This window comes from Phaethon aethereus (genome assembly GCF_964289735.1).
Source record: "Phaethon aethereus genome assembly, chromosome: Z".
Classification (NCBI taxonomy): Eukaryota; Metazoa; Chordata; class Aves; order Phaethontiformes; family Phaethontidae; genus Phaethon; species Phaethon aethereus.
The window spans coordinates 26993685-27013537 of NC_138577.1; the positions used below are offsets into that span (position 1 = coordinate 26993685).

General features: G+C 42.9%; 1 protein-coding gene across 1 annotated transcript in view; it reads left to right on the top strand.

The window, feature by feature from the left end:
• Positions 1–19853, top strand: part of SERINC5 (serine incorporator 5) — a gene marked incomplete at its 5' end in the record, with an annotated part of 38083 nt that overhangs the window by 17553 nt on the left and 677 nt on the right. Inside the window, 9 exons of the mRNA XM_082013769.1 lie at positions 4468–4646; positions 4936–5018; positions 7918–8011; positions 9600–9811; positions 10648–10743; positions 13631–13757; positions 15457–15523; positions 18844–18883; positions 19570–19717. Coding sequence (XP_081869895.1) covers positions 4468–4646; positions 4936–5018; positions 7918–8011; positions 9600–9811; positions 10648–10743; positions 13631–13757; positions 15457–15523; positions 18844–18883; positions 19570–19717 — 1046 coding nt within the window. The remainder of the gene's footprint in view (positions 1–4467; positions 4647–4935; positions 5019–7917; positions 8012–9599; positions 9812–10647; positions 10744–13630; positions 13758–15456; positions 15524–18843; positions 18884–19569; positions 19718–19853) is intronic.

Below are 19853 nucleotides of genomic sequence, written 5' to 3' on the forward strand. Positions count from 1 at the left end.
CTCTTCTCCAGACTAAACAACCCCAGTTCCCTCAGCCGCTCCTCATAAGACTTGTGCTCCAGCCCCCTCACCAGCTTCGTTGCCCTTCTCTGGACACGCTCCAGCACCTCAACATCCTTCTTGTAGTGAGGGGCCCAAAACTGAACACAGGATTCAAGGTGCGGCCTCACCAGTGCCGAGTACAGGGGCACAATCACTTCCCTACTCCTGCTGGCCACACTATTTCTGATACAGGCCAGGATGCTGTTGGCCTTCTTGGCCACCTGGGCACACTGCCGGCTCATGTTCAGCCGGCTGTCAACCAGCACCCCCAGGTCCATTTCTGCTGGGCTGCTCTCCAGCCACTCCTCCCCAAGCCTGTAGCATTGCATGGGGTTGTTGTGGCCGAAGTGCAGGACCCTGCACTTGGCCTTATTAAACCTCATACAGTTGGCCTCTGCCCATCGATCCAGCCTGTCCAGATCCCTCTGCAGAGCCCTCCTACCCTCCAGCAGTTACACAAAATGGCTTGACAACAGAGACTTGACTCTGTTCCAAAATGAAGCAAAGCAGGACCCAACTGGACAAAGTGCTTCTATGCCTTGATCCATTTTTTCCCCCAGATACTCTGTTTTTTTTAAAAACAGGTACAGCTTTATACACAAATGTTCTGTTGAAGCAGAACCTTGCATTTCACAAGCTTTGAGAGGGTAACAGAGTAGAAAAGGGAGAGAATTGTTTTGGTCTGTTGAAATAGTGTTTTAATTTATTTTTTAATTAAATTCTTAAGGTTAAAGCTGTTGCAAAACTAGTGATTTCGCCTTGAAAATATCCATGTCCTACTTAAATAATGAAAGGAAGAATAAGAAAGATGTTTTCAGGAAAACAAACGCCAGTAAAAAGCAGTTCAGTTGTGTCAAAGCATTTCAGTTCTAGATGGTTACGTGTTGTGGCAGAGCATACTTTCAGGCTTGTTTCCCCACAATTGTATGTTGATATTATTGATTATATGTTAAGATATAAATGTTTCCCACATTTGTATCTTGGCCCTTAACTGCATTATAGTATTTTAAAACCCAAATTTGCTACCAAAAATTAGGTTTTTTAAAGTGCAGATGCCCATTGCCTATTTCTGGTAAGAATTTAGCCATAGATGCAAGATGGCATGTGTTTTGGTCTGATTGTGTTTTGCTTTTCTATTCCATTTCTCAACTGCTTAAGACAGGCGGTTTTACCTGGTTTTTTGCCCTTGCCTCCCCACCTACACAGATTTTTTCATCCTTCCTCCATTTCCATAACAAAGCTCATCTGCTAAGTTCTCCCTCTGTCAGATGAGGACATCCAGACAAAAGCAGTCTCCTTCAGGCTCTTCAGGCACATTTCTACACACTTCTTCCTTCCTGTTCCCTCTGTGATGCTATTTCCCGTGCTCCTGCATCCACATGTTTGGGTGCAGACAGACCAAAGCCCAGAGGTGGCCAAGCCCCAGCTGGCTCGAGCCTGGATGCAGTGTGATTGTGTTGGCTTGCTTCTTGCAGTGCATTTATTTTGGGCAGCAGCCCCTCACAGTGAGGGGAAAAGTCCATCCCTGTTTCTGTAGATGTTGCCATCATCTCAAAGGGTTTCACTGCACTTGGAAAACTACCGACTTTGCTGTGATAACGTCATTGCTTGTGCAGCAACCAAGGCGTTTACATTATCTGAGCAGATACTGAGATTCTGCAGCAAGAATGTTTTGTCCCCTACTGAGAGGCCAAAGAATTTAGCGTACGTTGCTTTTAAACGTATAAAAGTCAATATTTCACTATATCAAACTTGGCAAATAACTAATCCGTGACTTTAACAGCTGGCAAAACTACCCAGCAAATGGAAAGTCTGGTAAATCCCATAGGGTGGGCAGACTGCTCAGCAGCTGAACATGTTTCAGAGATACAGAAGTAAAAAAAAAAAATTAGTCTTTTTTAATGTTCAGTGAAGAAGTCACATAAGCCTTGATAAATTGTTCCCAGCAGTAGACCATCCTCTCACAAAAACATGCCCTTTTCATTGCATCAGCCCTTTTGTCCCCAGCACTGTGCTTGTGTTTATTATCTGCTCGGTTCCTCAATAATTTTGTTTTATTCTTGTTTTGTTCCTTCAGTATTGCAGGTCTCCAAAAAGGGCGTTCAGTCCCACAGGACTATTCCTGTGGCCATCACTTATTACTGCATACTGTTATGCATACTACATGACTGCTGAGCTCTTTGTTGCTTGTGTAGGCACAAACTGAGCTATTGTTCTTGTGAATCCATCCATTTTATCTCAGCCAGATCTGTAAGGAAATTACTACTAAATGGAGAAAAGAGCATATAGGGTCAAAAAGCCCATCAAGATCTCTGTAGAAATCTATGCAGTTAAAGAAGATGCCCATTTAGAGTTACCAGAGATCTGTTTTTAATTAGCTAGTCAATTAATCAAGTTCCATGGTATTTTTTTGTTTTGTTCTGTAAGTCTCAGAAGCAAAATGCTGCTTGATACCAACTACAGATATTACAGAAATCTTCTGTCAGAAATCTTAGTTGGTACCATTGTCTCTATCAAACAAATACCTAATTTTCTCAGAAATATTACTAGTTAAATATTATACATCTTTTTAATCTCTGCTAACTGATGGTTATTGATAGGTTATTCATAGGTCTCTTAATTATTCCAGTCAATCCATTTGCTTGTTTTGAATGCTGGCATGTTTGCCTAGTCTGACATTTCATTGCCTTTCAAGACCTGGGAAAGGCATTGCTGATGCTCCAGACAGTTTATCAGGAGCTCTCTAAAAACTCTTAGATGCGCATTATCCACAGCTACTTGTTTGCTGTCCAGTTTCTTACACTGTGGCTACTCATCTCTGAGTTACTTCTGAAAGAGCATCTCAGGGTGGCCTAGCTTGAATCTGTTCTTTTAACACTACACAGCTGTGTTGAGATCTGCTTTTCATCTCCTCATCTGGTTCTAGCCCACCTAGGATCAGCTCAGTACCATAGTTAGGTTTGCTACCCTTAACACAGCAACTGAGTGTTGCAGTGAACTGCTAAAATACTTGCTCTTTTTGGGAAACTGCTAGGAGGGTTGTTGGGCTCCTGACTAGTTTGAGTTGCTAGCACGGGATGGGAAGTTGCATATCGTGCTGAGGGAAGCAGGCTTTCAGAACCTGGTGGCTGGAAGTCAGCTGTTTATGTGTTTATCTTATGTTTCCTGCATCTCAGATGGCTTTCTACCCAGCTGGGAATGCTGCCTGATCGCTTGCTCTCAGGTCCTGTTTGTTCTTTCCCTGTCCTGGTTTTGTGTACTGACCCACCTACTGAAGGAAGGAGAGACTCCTATTTTTCCTAATTTCTTGGAAATGTTCAAGGATAGTGTTGCCCACAATCTTTGTATATTTCTCTAAAGCAAAATCTGGCCTGGCTGAATGCTTTCTGAAGTCTGATTCCCATTTCCTTTGCCCGAGTTACTTATCTGTGCATGTGGTGTCCTGGCCCACATTGTCTTACCTCTGCTCCAGGTAGCAGCGATCAGCTCCAGAGGGTTTGATGTGTTGCTCAACTGGTCTCACCAGTCTCAGCTGAGAGCTGCAAGTGTACAGAGAGGCCCTTCTTTCTTTGAAACTAACAGTGATTTTCTAATGAAAAGCTGGTATTTCTATGCAGATGAATGTCTCCCTGGCTGCAAGGGGAGTGTGTCTGCACAGAGGCCCCCCACAGGAGTGGGTCCTGGCCACATAGACCTGTGCTTTTTTGAGCACCTAGCATCATGTCTGTCTGGTGAAACTGAAGCCAAAATGCACAGCTGTTTGCTTTCCCCTCATGGTGAGAGCAAGGCCTCAAAGGCAAATATTTAATGAGTCAAGAGAAGGGTGGAATTTTCCTGCCTCTCTGTTAATTTAAAACAAATTCAGGGCAACTGGCACAACTCCCTTTCAGAGGCTGTGATGGAGAGGAGGGGGCTTGCTGCCTCTGTGCTGCTTTAGGCACGCTCGGTCGACATTTCCACCAAGGGCAGCATGAGCCAGAGCTTCCTGCCCTGCAGCCCCATTCATGCCCCTTCAGCCGGTAAAAGAGCCGGTATGGCTTATGGAAACTGGATTACTGAAGCAATCAAAGTCTTTTGCTGTAAAGCGTGGGAAGAAGGGAGAGGTCCCCAGGGTGACAGGATAAGCAGTAAGGGGCAGAGATGGCTTAAGCCAACAGAACTGAAGGAAAGGTAGGCGGACTTGTACCCCAGAGCATCTGGAAGGAGTGGAGAGTGGAGGCTCTGGAAAACTCCACTTGTGTTTTACATTTCTTTATGTAAAGAAATGTAAGTCCCTTGAACCCTTCAGTTCAGGCTGAGGGGTATCAAAAGCCAAAGGTGTTAAATGAAGCCAGTGAAAAGTCGGTGGTGCATAGATGTAGAGGTGCTTGATTGCAAGGAGCCTTGTGTACTGTCTAACAGCTTATAACATGTTGTGCTTTTCAGATTCCCTTCTACAAGCAGATGTGCAAGGGTATTCAAGCGGGTGAGATGTGTGAGAAGTTGGTGGGATACTCTGCAGTGTACAAAGTCTGTTTTGGAATGGCCTGTTTCTTCTTTTTGTTCTTCTTGTTCACCATCAAAATTAACAGCAGCAAAAGCTGCCGAGCATACATTCATAATGGGTGAGTATTTATTTGATTGCTTAATTTCCACTTCTTTTGGCAGGTTTGTGCTGCCTACTTTCTAGTTGGATGTAGTATTAGGCAAAAAAAAAACAGAAAACAAACCAAAAGTTGATTTTACTGCTTTTGTCGGAAGGAATGCAATCAAGTGAAAACTAAAGTGGCAATCAGTCATCAAAGGCTGATTTTTCTCTTGTTGGGCTTTAAATAGAGATTTCTCATGGTACTTGAGTTGAAGACCTCTTAATTCCTATCATAACCAGATGATTTTTTTTTTCCTCTTGTCCAGATTCTGGCTTGTTAAACTTATACTTTTGGCAGCAATGTGCTCAGGAGCCTTCTTCATTCCGGATCAGGACACTTTCCTCAATGGTACATCCTTTTCGTTTTGTTATGCTGCTTTGTTCTGTACTACCTTGTGAGTGGTTATAAATCCTTAAGGTCTGACCAACGTGCATATTGCCATGTTTCTTCAAGTAAAGCCAGTATAATCCAGGTGCAGAAGGAGTATTTGGAGATGTTTGGGGGGAACTCTGTGTGCACAGAGTACGTGGTCTTCACATGAACATGCAGTAAAGAGCATTTTTTTTCTGACCAAAAGCAGGCTAGATGGGTAGGTAAAAATACCACTGCGGTACTGTCTTGCAAATTCTTTAAGAAGCAGGGAGCTGTAATGGTGCACAAGAAGTTACTCACTCAAGAACACAGAGCCACGTGTTAGTTTGGCTTGTGCAGGTAGCTCTGCTGTAGCACAGCAGCCAGGGACCATGCTGCGTGGTGGAGAGGTGCCAGTGCTTAAGGGGGCACGGTGACCTGCAGGGCACTGGTGTTGGCTACCTGGAAACCTGCAATGCCGCAAAAGAATTTGGGATGTTGTTATGCTGTAAATGCAGTTAAGGTAAAATTAGACTTCTTGGGGCATGTTGCGAAGTGCTCTGCTGAGGATGCCGTGCCTGAAGCATTTCCAGTTTTTGAAGACACCTTGGCACCACACAGGCATGCTGGTACTGGCCCAGTGCTTAAATGCCAGCTCTGTGGGCAGCTTCTCGCAGGCTTCTTGTGGGCTAGAAGCAAAAGTCCCGGTGATACTGAGATGAGTTTGTGCCCTTCAGTTTGCCAGGTACTTGTAAGCCTTTAAGCTGCTGAGTCTGGGCAGGTGGAAAGGCATGGGATCAGTAAGACAAAGGAGCCGTTCTGTCGGCTGCCTACTTCCACTAAGGCTTGCATGGTTACCTCTGTTTTCAACACTGATCTCCTCTCCTGGGGTGTTCAAAAGAGGAAAAGGAAGGAGTAACATGGGGGAAGAGAATGGAGTCAGCAGACATCCTATGAGCACAGTGCTCTGGGAAACTAAGCTAAAAACCACTTCAAGTAAACCACTGGTAGATGTAATGCAGCTTCTTGCTCTTGCTAGCTGTTTGCTTGGTCCAGGTTCAGTTTGATGTGCCAGAAGTGAAGGGCTCCTTATCCCTATTCCTCGCCTCTGCGAAGTCACGGGATGGCTTGTATGTGCTTGTCCTTAGTATCTAATCACTGTTTGGATTAGAAAGACATAGCACTGCGATGCATTGTTCTTGTGAGGAAGTGAGATGGCCTATTGTCTTTGCAAGCTACCCTTTTGATGATGAAAAGTCATCAAGAACTGAAGTGTTTGGGGAAGAGGGGAAACGGAACTTTTTGTGCTGGTTATGGTGCCGTTTCTCAATAGCAGTCTGACCTAGTGTGGGGATACAGCATAACAAGCTTTCTACCCCAAATTAGCTCTTTTCTCTCTAAAGCTGTATTCTGCACATCCTGCTAAACTGTACTCCTGTCAGACCATGAATTTGAGATTTACAGGTGTTTTGGGTGTTGTGTGGTTTTGTTATCCTTTTTTTCCCCCTCCCATCAAGAAATTGTCTTTTTTTTTTTGAGCATTCTGCCAGCTTGCTTGGTTTTTCTTATAAAAAAACCTCTTGCCATGTTTCACATGTTTAGCAGTTTGTCAATCATGGAGGAGAAGTATTACGTGCAAGTACTAGGTTTGTGTAGGCTGTAGTGTTAAATCCACACCGGCCATGGTAACCATATCTATGATGGATTCATAAAACATCCTGCAGTGTCCTGCCTGTGGCAGTGGGAGATCCTGAGAGTCTAGCTATTTAGTTACTCACTCCATTGGTGGTCTGTTTTTCCTACTCTACCTCTCCCAAACTCACATGCACACCTTGCTCCCTGCCTATTTTTAATGTACTTTTTTACATGCTAGCTTATTCTAGTTTTTTGTTAGGTTTTTTTGAAGAACAGCATGCTTATCAAGCACATACAACACATTTAGCAAAACCAGTCAAATGGCATTTTTGCTTGCTTTGAAGTAATGAGCTTATGGTATATTAAAAAAAAAAAGAAGAATCTCTACATCATCTCCTAAAGGTAATGTGCTCTGACTGTTCTGTTCTTCCACTTCACATACAAAAGCTTTTTTCAAAGGGAAAACACAATGGTAGGATATGGCTGAACTTTGCTAATGCATTTCCATGGTCGTCTTCACTGAAATCAGCCGCGCACCTGGAGTCATTTATAGGCTATGCACTGCACAGCAGCACAAGCTGTGTATGCAACTAAACATCTAAATAGGTATCTCTATTTCCTCAGAGACTACTGATGTTGCACATAAAGGATCTGTTGTCCAAAATATCCAAACAGCTACCCAAATACAGAATATGTAGGTCAATGGTTAAGTAGTCAAATAACCTGTCTTGAAACTAGTCAGTGAATACAAAGTGTTCCCTTCTTTTGGGGAGTGGCTCGGAACAGCATTTGTAAATAGATAAGCTCCACCTTTGTTTTTCTCTTGTACTGGAATCTGGAAGGGAAAAAATTGCTCTTTTTAGTATGGGGTTCCAGTACCTTGCAATTTCAGGGTTTAGATTCCTGTGAAACGCCTTCACACCACCTCCCTCCCACCAGTCACAAATAAAGGTTTCAGTATTTTCTGTCTGAATATAGTAACTCATGGTCTCCACAAAAATTCTCTAGGTCAGGGAAACTCAGCAAATGTCCTAACAGACTTGTTTTGAAAGTGTAGCAGGTTGCAAGCTGAATTCATCAGGGAGCTAATCTTGAGTTAGCTAAGCTGGCCTTTCAGCTGAAATCTCCCATCTCGTGCTGCATCTGTGGAGTTGAGATACTCAAACTGCGTAACGGCTTCGCTGTGTAGACAATAATTCCATTTTATCTCAAGGGAAAGGCTACTGCAGTTTGACCTATTTTCTGCCTCTATGCCTTGCAGCCTGGCGCTACGTCGGAGCAACAGGAGGTTTCCTTTTCATTGCCATTCAGCTCATCCTGCTTGTTGAGTTCGCACACAAATGGAATAAAAATTGGTATGTGTTGGGCAAGTAGTTATTTGCATAAAATTCTGGTGGACTCCTGAACAATACATTTCTCTTAACAAAGAATTTAAAGGTAGCATGGATGTAATTTCTGAAAGAAGACACTTTAATGTCAGTATTTAGAGCTGTTATGTTTGCTTCATCCACTTTCTCCTTCCCCAGTGGAGATGTTTCCTCCTTACTCATTTCTACTCTGCTTATTTGTTCTTAACCTGAATTGCTCAGCTTCCAATAAGTAGTAGCTTGCTGGGATGCAAAACCTCTTACTTTAATTTGTTTATTATTTTACATGAAAATATACCTTATAAGAAACAGTGGTGCAAGACAATAAAACTGGATTTGCAAAATGTGACAGTGAAACTGTGTGCAGTGATGTAAACTGGTAAATCCTGCTTTTTGTGTCAGCTTAATGCACTTCTTATTTTTTTTTTCCCCTGACATGAGAACTGCTACTTTCTCTTCAACTTCTTTGCTTTCATCTAAATATGCAAGATTCCATTATCAACCCACATATACCCCATTTTGGCATTGACTGCATTTCTTGTTTAAGCATATTTGCTGTTACCTTCCTAGCCCTTAGCCTCTCATCAATTTAATACATTTGAATTGTCCTCCCACATACATGCAGGAACTCCTGCCTCCACCTCCACCCTTTCTGTCTCTCATTTCTTCCTCTACAAACCTTTGCACTCCTCTGTTGTTCTAGTTAGCATACTAACTGCTAAGAAAAGAGTTTTAGCAAACCTTTGGGCTTTGTTAGGTACCTGTTTTCAGGGAGGAAGAGGTGAGATCTCCTTATACCACAGATATTGTTATTGCTAATTACTGTAGCAGCCTTTCTGTGGATGAAGGATTTCCAGCAGCAGCATTTAACTTTAGTGCTCCCTACGTTAGATATTCTTTTAAAATAAGTCGTGTTTCCACAAAACAACAACAACAAAACTGAAAAAACCTTCCATGCACCAAGAAGGACTTGGTGCCAAAACAACTTTTTTAGTTGTTACTCCTAAAAAAACCAGTGATCTTTGCAAGAGGTGTTTGGAAGGTGAAGAGAGGAAAACAAGATGGACCACGCAGTAGCTGTGGGACACTAGTGGGATAGACCTAAATGGAGAGGATGCTTTTTGAGCAAAAGGGTAATAAAACTGTCAAGGTAGGGCAAGGGCAGAAGAGAAACTGTACCAAGCAATATGCCTTTGCTGCCCTTGTGTGAAGAGCACCGGAGCCCGGGGCACTCCGCGTTCCTGCTGAGGAAATGCCTGAAGTATTGAGCTGACCTGCACCGATGAGGCTGACCCCAGAGACTGGGAGTTCTAGGAGTCATGCTGGGCTATAATTGCAGAAACAGCTGGGCATGATAATACAGAAGATAAAATAAACAGTAGTGCTAAGGAATGTTTCCTTCTTTTTCATGGGAGGACTCTTGCAAGGGCTTGTGTTTTTGTTGTAGTGACATACACATGCTTCAAGAAAGTAAGCACTGTCTTTTGTGTTTGAGGATATGAACTATTCAGCTATTAGAATTTTTTTTTCTGTGGAAGGGAAGACAAAGATAAGATGCTTGTCTTTTTCTCCCCAGGACTGCAGGTGCAAACCACAAGCAGATGTGGAATGGTTTGCTTGCCCTGGTCACTCTCATCTTGTACTCCGTTGCTGTGTCAGCCCTGGTCCTCATGGCTCTTTTCTACACACGCTCAGAGGGCTGCATGTACAACAAGGTCCTGATCGGTGTTAATGGTGGCCTGTGCCTCTTTGTGTCGCTGGTGGCCATATCGCCCTGTGTCCAGAATCGTGAGTCCACTGACCTCTTCTCCTCCTAGGTTTCTGGTGCTGCCACAGTTGTGCCTGGAGGCATGAGCCATATTCTGGGCAGAAAGTCTCATGATAGCTCAGAGCCAGTGCTGCTCTTGCCCCGTCCCTTTATCTACACTATGAAGTGCTATTGCTGGTCATCAGGTCATCTGCTAAAACTAGAGAGGTGTGAGACATTTTGGGTGTGCCATCAGGCAGTCATACTGTAAAGAAGACTCATGTGCCAATGGCTGGTAATACGTTGTGGAGCTTACACAACTACAAAGTTAACTCATTAACAAATGAGTTAATAGCTGTCAAACTCGTTCACCACTGTTTTACCATTTGCTTTGGACTGCTTGTGATTTACCATCTGTAAAGTTTGGGCCTGGAGGACTTAGCAGCAGTATTTCATGCTTCAGTGTATTTTATGTCTGCTGTTAGTATCTTGCATACATTAGACCTGGAAACAGTAATTTGAGTGACTCCAACACAAATTTTTTGTGCAAATAAAACTATCATGGCAGCTTGTCAATAGCTTTTGGAAAGCTGGTGCTTTTGGTGAGAGCAGCGGGATGATTCTTCAGTTACATGGGAATCTTTAATGCCTTTCTAAAACAGCCAGCCGAACTCAAGGGCAGACTCTTTTCTCTTTACATGCCAGTGAAAATGTATCTAAACTGCTTCAAAGACTTACAAGCTGGTTCAAGTAAAACATAAAAGATACACTTGTCTTCTGAAAGATACTAGTGTTCGGTTCTTTAAAAGATATTTATTTCTCTTACAGTTTGTTAAAATGTGTGCAAAGATAACTTATTTTCCTCTATCTTGTAAAGGCCAGCCCCATTCTGGTTTGCTGCAGTCAGGAGTTATCAGCTGCTATGTCATGTACCTCACTTTCTCAGCACTATCCAGCAAGCCACCAGAAACTGGTAAGTTATCTAATGCTTTATTTAACTTCTTTTAGGTATGCCATGTATTAAAAGCAAGAATTAGCAAGCCTGAATTAACAAATTCAGGGATAGAGGAGTGCTGGGTTTGATATGTTCTGGCCTATGCAGAAAAAATTACAAATGCTAAAAATAAATTCATGCAGCAGAAAGATCGTGCAGTTGGCACTCTCCATGTACCTTAAATGCTTTGGTCTAGGGGAGTTTAACTTATCTTGGGCAAGTTGCATCTGTTGCATCAGAGCAATTCCAGCCTGTTTCCTATGGGCAAACTTCCCAGAGTCTTGTAGCTTATTCCTCGTGTGGCCAGTGCACGTTCTTGTACAATAGGAGATGACTAAATACATAATGTGTGTGGTCACATTATGGGAAAGGAGTTGGAACAAATGGCTCTCGGATGCGACTGGAAGAAGCTGGGTGATCAGCTCCATCCAAAAGTTTACTAGGTCCACCACCAGTTAGCAGATGCTGGCTATCAGAGCTGATACTTCTTTTCTCCTAGAATTGGTATGCTAAATAGCCTTGTATCTCAACTCCTAATGGAGCAAAACCTTGGGTACCACTCATCTTTTGTCTTGAGAGGAGATATTCTGGGAAAGGACTTGTAATTATGTTGCAGTTTTTTGAGATGATGCTGTTCTCCATCAGAGTTCCTGTACTCCACTTTCCTTCTAACCTTCCTTGCATTGCAAGCCAGGACCTAGAGTTTTAAGTTTTCTATGCTACAAAACCACAGTGAGACTTTACAAGCACAACTCAAAACTGCTGTCTTTTCCCAGGTAATCATCAGATTCACCTATTTAGACAGGGAACATTCTTTTCACTTAAAGACTTTTCTGGTTCTAATTAGGAATACTAAAACCTCCTCCTTTACTATTGCTCAACTTTCAGCGTTGAATAGTTGAAACAACAATAACTAGAGGAAAATAAGTCTGTTGGCAGGAAGGAGAAATTTTTACAGATGCCTCCCAAGAAAAAAGGGGAGAGATGGGGGAAAGAATCTTTCTCTGTCATACTTGTGTAGGCACATGCACATGCAGAAATGTGTTCTAGAGCTAAGAAGGAAAAACAGATGATATTTAGGTGGAAGATTTACAAAAAAAAGCAGTGTTTTTGAATGAATATGGAAGTTAATTTAGAAGACATACGAATTACTCATAAAACTTCACACAGTGATGACAAAAAAAGGGAAGAAAGTGATGTATGGTATTAAGTCATTGGCCTTATGTTATTTCATGCTTGCGGCAGTCAAAGCCTTCAGCAGTATAACTGAATGCTCTGATTCTTCTGCTATGTATTGCAACTGTGGTTATTGCATTTGTTAAGAGTATGCATCAAGCATACTCTCTACGGCCTCTCCTGAGTCAGATGTACCTTCTTGTCTTCCCAGGCCAGAGAACTCTCATGACTGTCATCTGCTCTCAGAGATGCTCCTTTTTGTCCTGTCTGTGTGATAAGGACGCTCATACTGGCCTGTGCAGCTTTTACATGTGCTAGGGAACGTATGGGGTTCTGGCATTTACTAAGGTGTAGCATGCCGTGTCACTCAGATTTGCCATGAACTTACCTAATGTTGACTCATTCCTCAAGGAGGGACTTTCAAATTGGCCATCTTGCAAATTGGCCACCTTGTAAACCAGGCTTGAAGAAAATGCAAGCTACAAGTATTTATTTGCAACACCCAAAAAGCAGAGTTGCAAATGTCTTTAGAAGGAATGAGCAAACAAAAGGTAATGTCTGTTGGACCTGTGCTTATCACAGTGCGCCTTAGCTTTTTGGTACCAGACGTACCTAAAAGGCCTGCCAAACAGCGGACCTGCCTCACTGCAGAGGCATCCCTAGCAGGTGGGGAACTCTGCACATCCCTGGCCAGGGTGTTCCATAAAGGCTTGTCATCCCTTTGTTTGCTCCCCCTCCGTGCTGTCCCTGCTGTGTGCTGATAAAGCTGTTTGTCCAGCTCTGCAGGACCATGCAAAGTCCTCCCCTGCCAGGTCAGGGGACTGACTTTGAGTTTATTTTTAACCTGGATGTAGCCTTTGCTGCATTTTGCCCTGTGCCCCTAACAAACAGTTGTGCTGTCCCAGTGGGGATGCAGTGTGGCTCCTGGGAGGAAAGAGGAGATGGGAACACAGTTTGCCTTAAACAGCATTTGCTCAAAAAGCTCTTGATTTGAGATAAGGTGCAGCTGTAATCTCTTGCTTTGGGGTGATGCTGCAGGCTGTTTCTCTGCTTGCCTTCACTCCAACCAGACACCAAAAAGCCAGATGCATCTTGGAACATCAAGGACTGAATTGGTTTCATTTCAGGGACCTAGAAGTCATACTTGCTTAGATGTTGAGATAAAATCTTGCCTGTAACTGGTGCACCTCCTTTTCTTTGGTCTTCTGTCTATCAGTTGAGAACAGGGCAACTACACACCACCTTTTTTCACTGAGTATGAATTTCATAGTTGTCCTCAATGCACCCCTGCTGTCAGAGAGATTTACGGTCTCAGATCTGTACTGTCTTGGTCTTACACGGCTCTGTGGTCCTGGATGAAGTCTTGGTAAACTTCCAACTTCTTATTTGTTAGTTCTTCAAACAGTCTTTTTCCTTGTTTGTCTGCTCTTGTCAAACAAGAAATTTTAGCACCCTACTAAGTTACATGAGTTTTTTCCCCAAAACACAGAATCTGCCAGTCCAGATAATACAGACTTTTTTCTGTATAATCTTTTAAAAGATAGATAGAAACAACTGAAATGTACCTACCCAGTGTCTGAAGTAATAAAAATATTTCTCTGAAAACCTTCACTGTGAAGACTACTTTGAAATGCAGTGAAATGTGCTTTGCTAATTGTTCTTTTTGTTTGTTTTGTTTTGTTTTGTGAAGTCCTGGATGAAAACAATCAGAACATCACAATCTGTGTACCTGAATTTAGTCAAGGCCTGCACAGAGATGAAAACCTGGTTACTGGCCTGGGTACTACTATTTTGTTTGGCTGCATTTTATATTCTTGGTAAGTCTGGGGGTTTGCAGTTACCTCACTGTAAATGCAATGTCGTGGTCCAACTAGCGAAGGCTCATAGCAGGCCTTATGCAGACAAAGTAACGGGGAGAAGTAGAGTAGAACTGAGCTGGAAGTTTCATGTTTTTCTCAGTTTCAGAATGGTTAGATGTTTTAGCCAAAAATGTTCAACAAGATGATACAACTTTTGAAATAAAAGTGTTTTCATTAAAACTGAATAGAGCAATTTACATCTAGAGGTGGAGGGAAAAAAATTCCAGCTGTCCATGATCCCAAACAGTCTGAGGGTGCTTTGATTCTCTATTCACTCTTTCTATAAGAAAAACTATGCAGTTATGTCCATCTAAAAAAGCTATCTGAAATTTCTGTAGCTTCCTGGCAGAGGCTATAACTGTTCCTTGAGGGTCTTTAAAACATAAAAAACCGTTTGGGGGGATTAGGGCTTCCTTTGAACAAGTGATGAACACAGTACTGCCATCAGGATTTGCCAGCAATCTCCTGCTCTAAAAAAATCTGTTTGTGGCCTTATAGTTGTGATGTTCACCTTGTATTATTGCAGTTCACATCAATAAATGAAGTCAGACTCCAGGTTGGGGAGGGGGGGAGTTTGCTGATGATTGAAAGGCGATGTATCACTTGCTTTGGCTGTGCAAGGTGCCAGGAAACATCACTGCCTGTCTGCTGCAGGTTTTTGAGCAAGTTCTGCTTCTGAATCAGTCCACTTCAAAATTGACATACTGAAACTCTTTCATGATTTTGAAATTAAAACGAGACACTTTCTGAAGAGGTGGCACAGCTACTCTTCTGCTATCAAATATTCATATGTGTTCCATTTCATTCTCATATCAAATATATTAATATCATGTGTCATGGATCTAGTTCACCTTAGAACATTATTTCCATTGCCTCGGGAAGGTGTTTTGGGAATGCAGACAACCTGCATGTAGCCTGTAGGGGACATATATCATGTAGCTGGGGAGATAAGAAGGGTTTCAAGGGGAATGTTTTGAAGTATTGCTTACTAAGGCTCAGTGTGTACAGCAAAGCATTAACGTGTCTCCCTGTGGGTGATGGGAAGTTTGCATTACACATCCTGAAAGGGGAAGACTAGGCAAGCAATGTTTCTAATCAGAAGAAACTAGAAAGGATTCCCCCCTGACAACTACAATCATGCAAGAAAGTGATTTCCAGCAAGTGGTACACTGACAGTAGTGGTTGGTAATTTACTTTTGAAAACTAACTGCTCCAGTGACCTGTTACTTCACTGGCAAAGCCTTTACAGAAATGCTGAGCCAAAGTGGTGGCTGTGAAGTTAATGTAAAAGCACTGATTGTGCACAGCAGGGGACATCTCTTCTGAATTGCAGATTGGAGCCCTCAGCTGTTGGCTGCTGTCTGATGGTGATGAATTCACCACCACCTTTCTGGAGTGACCTACTTTTAAGCTTGCGATTCAGCCTGAGTTGCCCAGTGGCTGTCTGTCAGGGTGTTTTATGCTTGTGCTGACCAAATGTTTCACATGCTTTCAGTACATGAAACACTTTTTTTCACTACACATGGTGCTGTATCCAGCCAAATGTTTAGCTTAGTCATGGGAGTAGAATATTTATGGTTGCTGTGGTATTGAAAAATCACCCTGTGGGTCTTCTACTTAGGCTGAGGATTTTGACACTATGTTCTTTTGCTCCTAGTTTGACCTCAACAACACGTGCAAGCTCAGAGGCACTGAGGGGAATATATGCAACACCTGAAACTGAAGTGAGTTCTTGCTTCCTCCCACAGGATTTCTGTGCAGACTTACTCATGTGCTTTTTTTGCTGTTGTTTTCATGGCTAAGTAATCTGTAATTAGGTGAAAATAAAAGCTTGTTCATAACTTGCATGCTACCTGCCCCTGGGTATGGACTGGTCAGAACACTTGTCCCACACTGGCCCTTCTGCAACTCTTTCTGGTACTGTGAAGTTACCTTTATATACTGAAATTATTTGCTGCTCTTGCAGTTTATTTAACATCCAGCAGAATTCCTGTAAATCTTGTGCTCCACACAAGCTGATGTCCTCTCATTTAAAGGAAAAGTCTTCTGGGGAGCTGTCAGAAAAAGACGTGGAGGCATTCTTGAACATTTTCGGTCCTGGTTGCCTTTGTTCTCATAGCAACTGACTATGATCCCATGTTCCTAGCTCTTTTTTTTATTCCTGCACATAAGTATTTCCTTTCCTTTTGCCTATAATTTCATCTCGGATTGTATTTCTTGTCTCTGTTTCAACAGTACAGGTTTCTTCATACCACCTGCCTATTTCTTTGGCCTTATTGTGGGAACACCCAGAAACACTGGGAAATGAGTGGTTTTTTGCTAAGTAACAGTTACCACTTACTTAGGCTTGGTAGTGTCACTCTTCAAATGTATGTGTATGTTTGGAGGATAAATCTCCATCCCTAGCTCTCTCTATGTTGGTGTTACTTGCATCTGCAGTTTTAACTTCTATTTTTCAAGTCTTTAATCAGAGTGTTTGTGAGAATCCAAAAATGCAGAAGTATCTGCTGAAGCACTTGGTGTTGGCAGTAGCTGGGTGTGGGGAAGCAAAACACATTTCACTGTGTCAGCGTGTCAGTGCCAGAGGAGTTTCCTTCCGGCAGGACAGTGCGACTGGACGGGGCGCTGGTGCCAGCGCTGAGGAGCTCAGCGCCCGGTGGCTCCTCACACCGGCCCCAGCCCTCGCAGGCGGGCAGCCTGCCAGCAGGCTCAGCATCAAGCACCGAGACGTGGCTCGGCCCTCCTCGGGCAGATCCGGGCAGGACCTGTGCCTTCCCACCCTGTGCTGAGGAGGAGCAGGTCAGGACTGGGGGCCCCAGAGGGGAAACAGCCGCCCTTCACACCCACCCACCTTCCTCTGCCAGCGTCACGCCATAGGGCGTCTCGTCCACAGGGCTTGGGGCTGCGGTGTGCCCTGCGGCAGGACCAGCGGGTCGGTTGGGGGCAGCTGGCAGAGCGGGGACGCTGGATGTGGCCCCCTCACCGGGAGGGTCTGGCTCATCTGCCGCAGCACTTGCCGACAGGATTATTTCGGGACCGTTTGGTTTTAAAGAGAGGTACAAGAACCACTGAACATAAATATAAAGAAATGACTGATGAAGAGCAATTAATTGCACTCTGATTGCCTTCCCTGTGGCAAAGGGCCTTTGTCTTCTGGCCAGGAGCGTGAATGTAGCTTTGCAGTTGCTTGAGGTATACAGAGGGTCTGTCGGCATCTGTGCTGAAGACAGCTGAGCATTATGAGGGGCTAGCGGTATGTGTGCCAGCATTGCTAATTTCATCGCTCTGTGTGTGCAAGGACTTAATTGCAACTGATTAAAACATTTGAGGGAACCCAGCGCTTGCTACAGAACGTGAGTGCAGCCGAAGGGGAGCTCAGGCTGGCGCGGTAGGTGAGGCTTGGCACAGCAGTAGAAAGAGATACGAGTAAGGGTTTTATTTAACCCCTCAGCCAGTCCCTTAAAAAAGAATGAAGTCTTTGGCTTCTCATGAAGTCTTTGGCTATTTATCAACCCAGTGAATACATGTAATCATGGATATGCAGGGTAAAAACTGCCATTTGATGTTTCTGTTGGACACTTTGCCTTAAAGGCTTACTATCTGATTTTTGGGTGTATTAGGAAAACTTGCAAGTGGCCTGTGCTAAGGAGAGAGGCTAGAACATAAAGTATAGAATTACAAGAGTAAATATTTATTCATGCATGTAAGATGTCCCAGATAAATTAGGGCACCCCAAGTGTGGTTTTACACAAGGTCCTTATACCCTTCAAGCATTTAGGTATAGCATGATTTGACTGATCACCCAGAGCTAGTCATAGTAAAACTTTGCAAAGCAGCTATATTTCTGCAGCTTCTTCCTGCTTGTCTATTGATCCAGACGCCCCTGGAGTCAGTCTTGCAATAGTCACTTATCTATGATGCTGGCAAGGTTTCAAAAATGTATGAGAGGGACTAGGATGCTGGCATTATCTTGGTTGTCCAGTGGTATCTTTTATCCTTCATGGACAGCTCTAAGCTTCCAAGAAGCAAAGTCCTTATTTCCAGGGCCAGGCTGTTGTTTAGTTTCTTTTACTTAAGCATGAACAATACTAGAGTCTCTCTTAAAACTCCACTACCTCATTACATTGCAGTGTATACTGTGAACTCATATATGTTAACAAAGTTAATACACTTTCATAGACTGATTGATATAATAGTTAGGGAAGGGGATTTTCCTAACAGGGTTCATTGTCTTCATCAGACTACAACCAAAAAAAAAAATCCCAGAGTAGGAATTTGTCGGAACAAATAATGTTGGTGATGCACTACAGAAAATGCTGACTTGTACTGTGGTCTGGTGCAGAAAATGCACTTGCTTACATGTTTATTGGATGGTCAGCACCCTTTTCCCATTTACATTACCACTCAACACAAGAAATGTCAATTTCAGCTTTCCTTCCTCCATCAGTTAAAAAAAAAAAAATCTTCATTTAAATAAAGCAGTAAAACCAGCTTTCTGCTTTTACTCATTCTGGCTCCATTTCATCAACGTCTTGCAAAGATAAGTGCACTTTTGACTTATGCTTGTGCAGCTGTGATTCCCAACCCTTGCAGCAGGGTTTTGGAAGTTCCTTATACTTTCATTTCAGTAGAGAAATTTTTAGTTTAAAAAGCACTTAGATGCAAGTCTGAAGAGGTAAGTCCCCTCTGAACTACTAATGTGCAACCGCTTTACTGTAGCTTTTCCACTATTTTGTCATAATTATTTGCACCAGTGTTTGACCTTGAGTTATGTAAAATAAGTAGAGTAATTCTCAAAGCATGGTTAATTTGCTCCACATCTTTCTCAGTAGGTTTTTCTGAAGCTTAGAAACTGCTGTTATGAATGTTGTGGACAATGAACTACTTGGCAAATCCTAATTTGAGTTTTATGCTGGTTGGAAATACAAACCAGACTTGTCTAAATTAGTGTCTGTAAGGTAGACATAACAGACCTTCCTTCACCAACTGTTCTTCTGCTTTGCTGTAGCACAGACTCTTATTCTTCCTGATGTCTGTTCCACAGGTTGCTCGTTGCTGCTTTTGCTGCGTGCCTGACGGAGACGGTAATTACATTTTCACTGCACAATTTACCTCACTTGTGGCTTTCGGAACAGAGCCAAGAGACTAACGACACAGCTGCAGATGGAGAGCTGCTTGTATCCTCCTTTTGTAGCATATCAAACTGAAGCAGCTGAAATGTTCAAAGTTAGGCTAGAGAAGGAAGCAAGAGATGTAACAATACCATTTCAAAACAACAGGCTAGTTAATAATTCCTTAATTAGACATTTCATTACTGCATACAAACATACAAAGAGTAATTTCTGCTCTTTGCATGCTTGTGGGTGTGACTGCTGGATTTTTGGCTCAGCACCTCTGCAGGGACTGCATTTCAGGAGTGAGTTAGGAGGCAAGTGTCCTGTTTTCAGACCTGGTATTTGCAGACCTGGTACAATCAGGGTTGTCAGCTTGCTCTTGCCAGAAGAACGTCGTACAGGTAGAGCAATTTAAATGGCCCAAACGCTCAAACACTAGCCAGTAGGCCAGGAAGCTGATACAAGGCAGTCCAGTGGCAGTCCAGTTTCTTTTACTGAAGGCTTAGACACGTGACCTAAGGGCATGTTCGTGTTGCCCTGTGTTACGCTTTTCTAAATCACACCATAGATGTTTTGCTGTGTTCTTTGTGAAACTACCTGTTGTTTTCAGTTGTCATTAAATTTGCAACAGCTTTCTTGTTTCCTGTTTCTTACAGCTGATGCTGAAGAGCACATAGAAAAAAGGAGAGGCCAGACTGTGATTTATGATGAGAAGAAAGGCACTGTGTACAGTTATGCCTACTTCCACTTTGTTTTCTTCTTGGCTTCACTCTACGTGATGATGACAGTAACTCACTGGTTCCAGTAAGTGTATTTCTTTAAAGCTGAGAAATTAATGTCTCTGCATTGAGAGGGGAGATGTGAACAAGAACTTCTGCCATTAGTATGTCTCCTCTCCTTAAGTAAGAAGCTGGAAGAGATGTTGCAAGTCTTTCCCAGG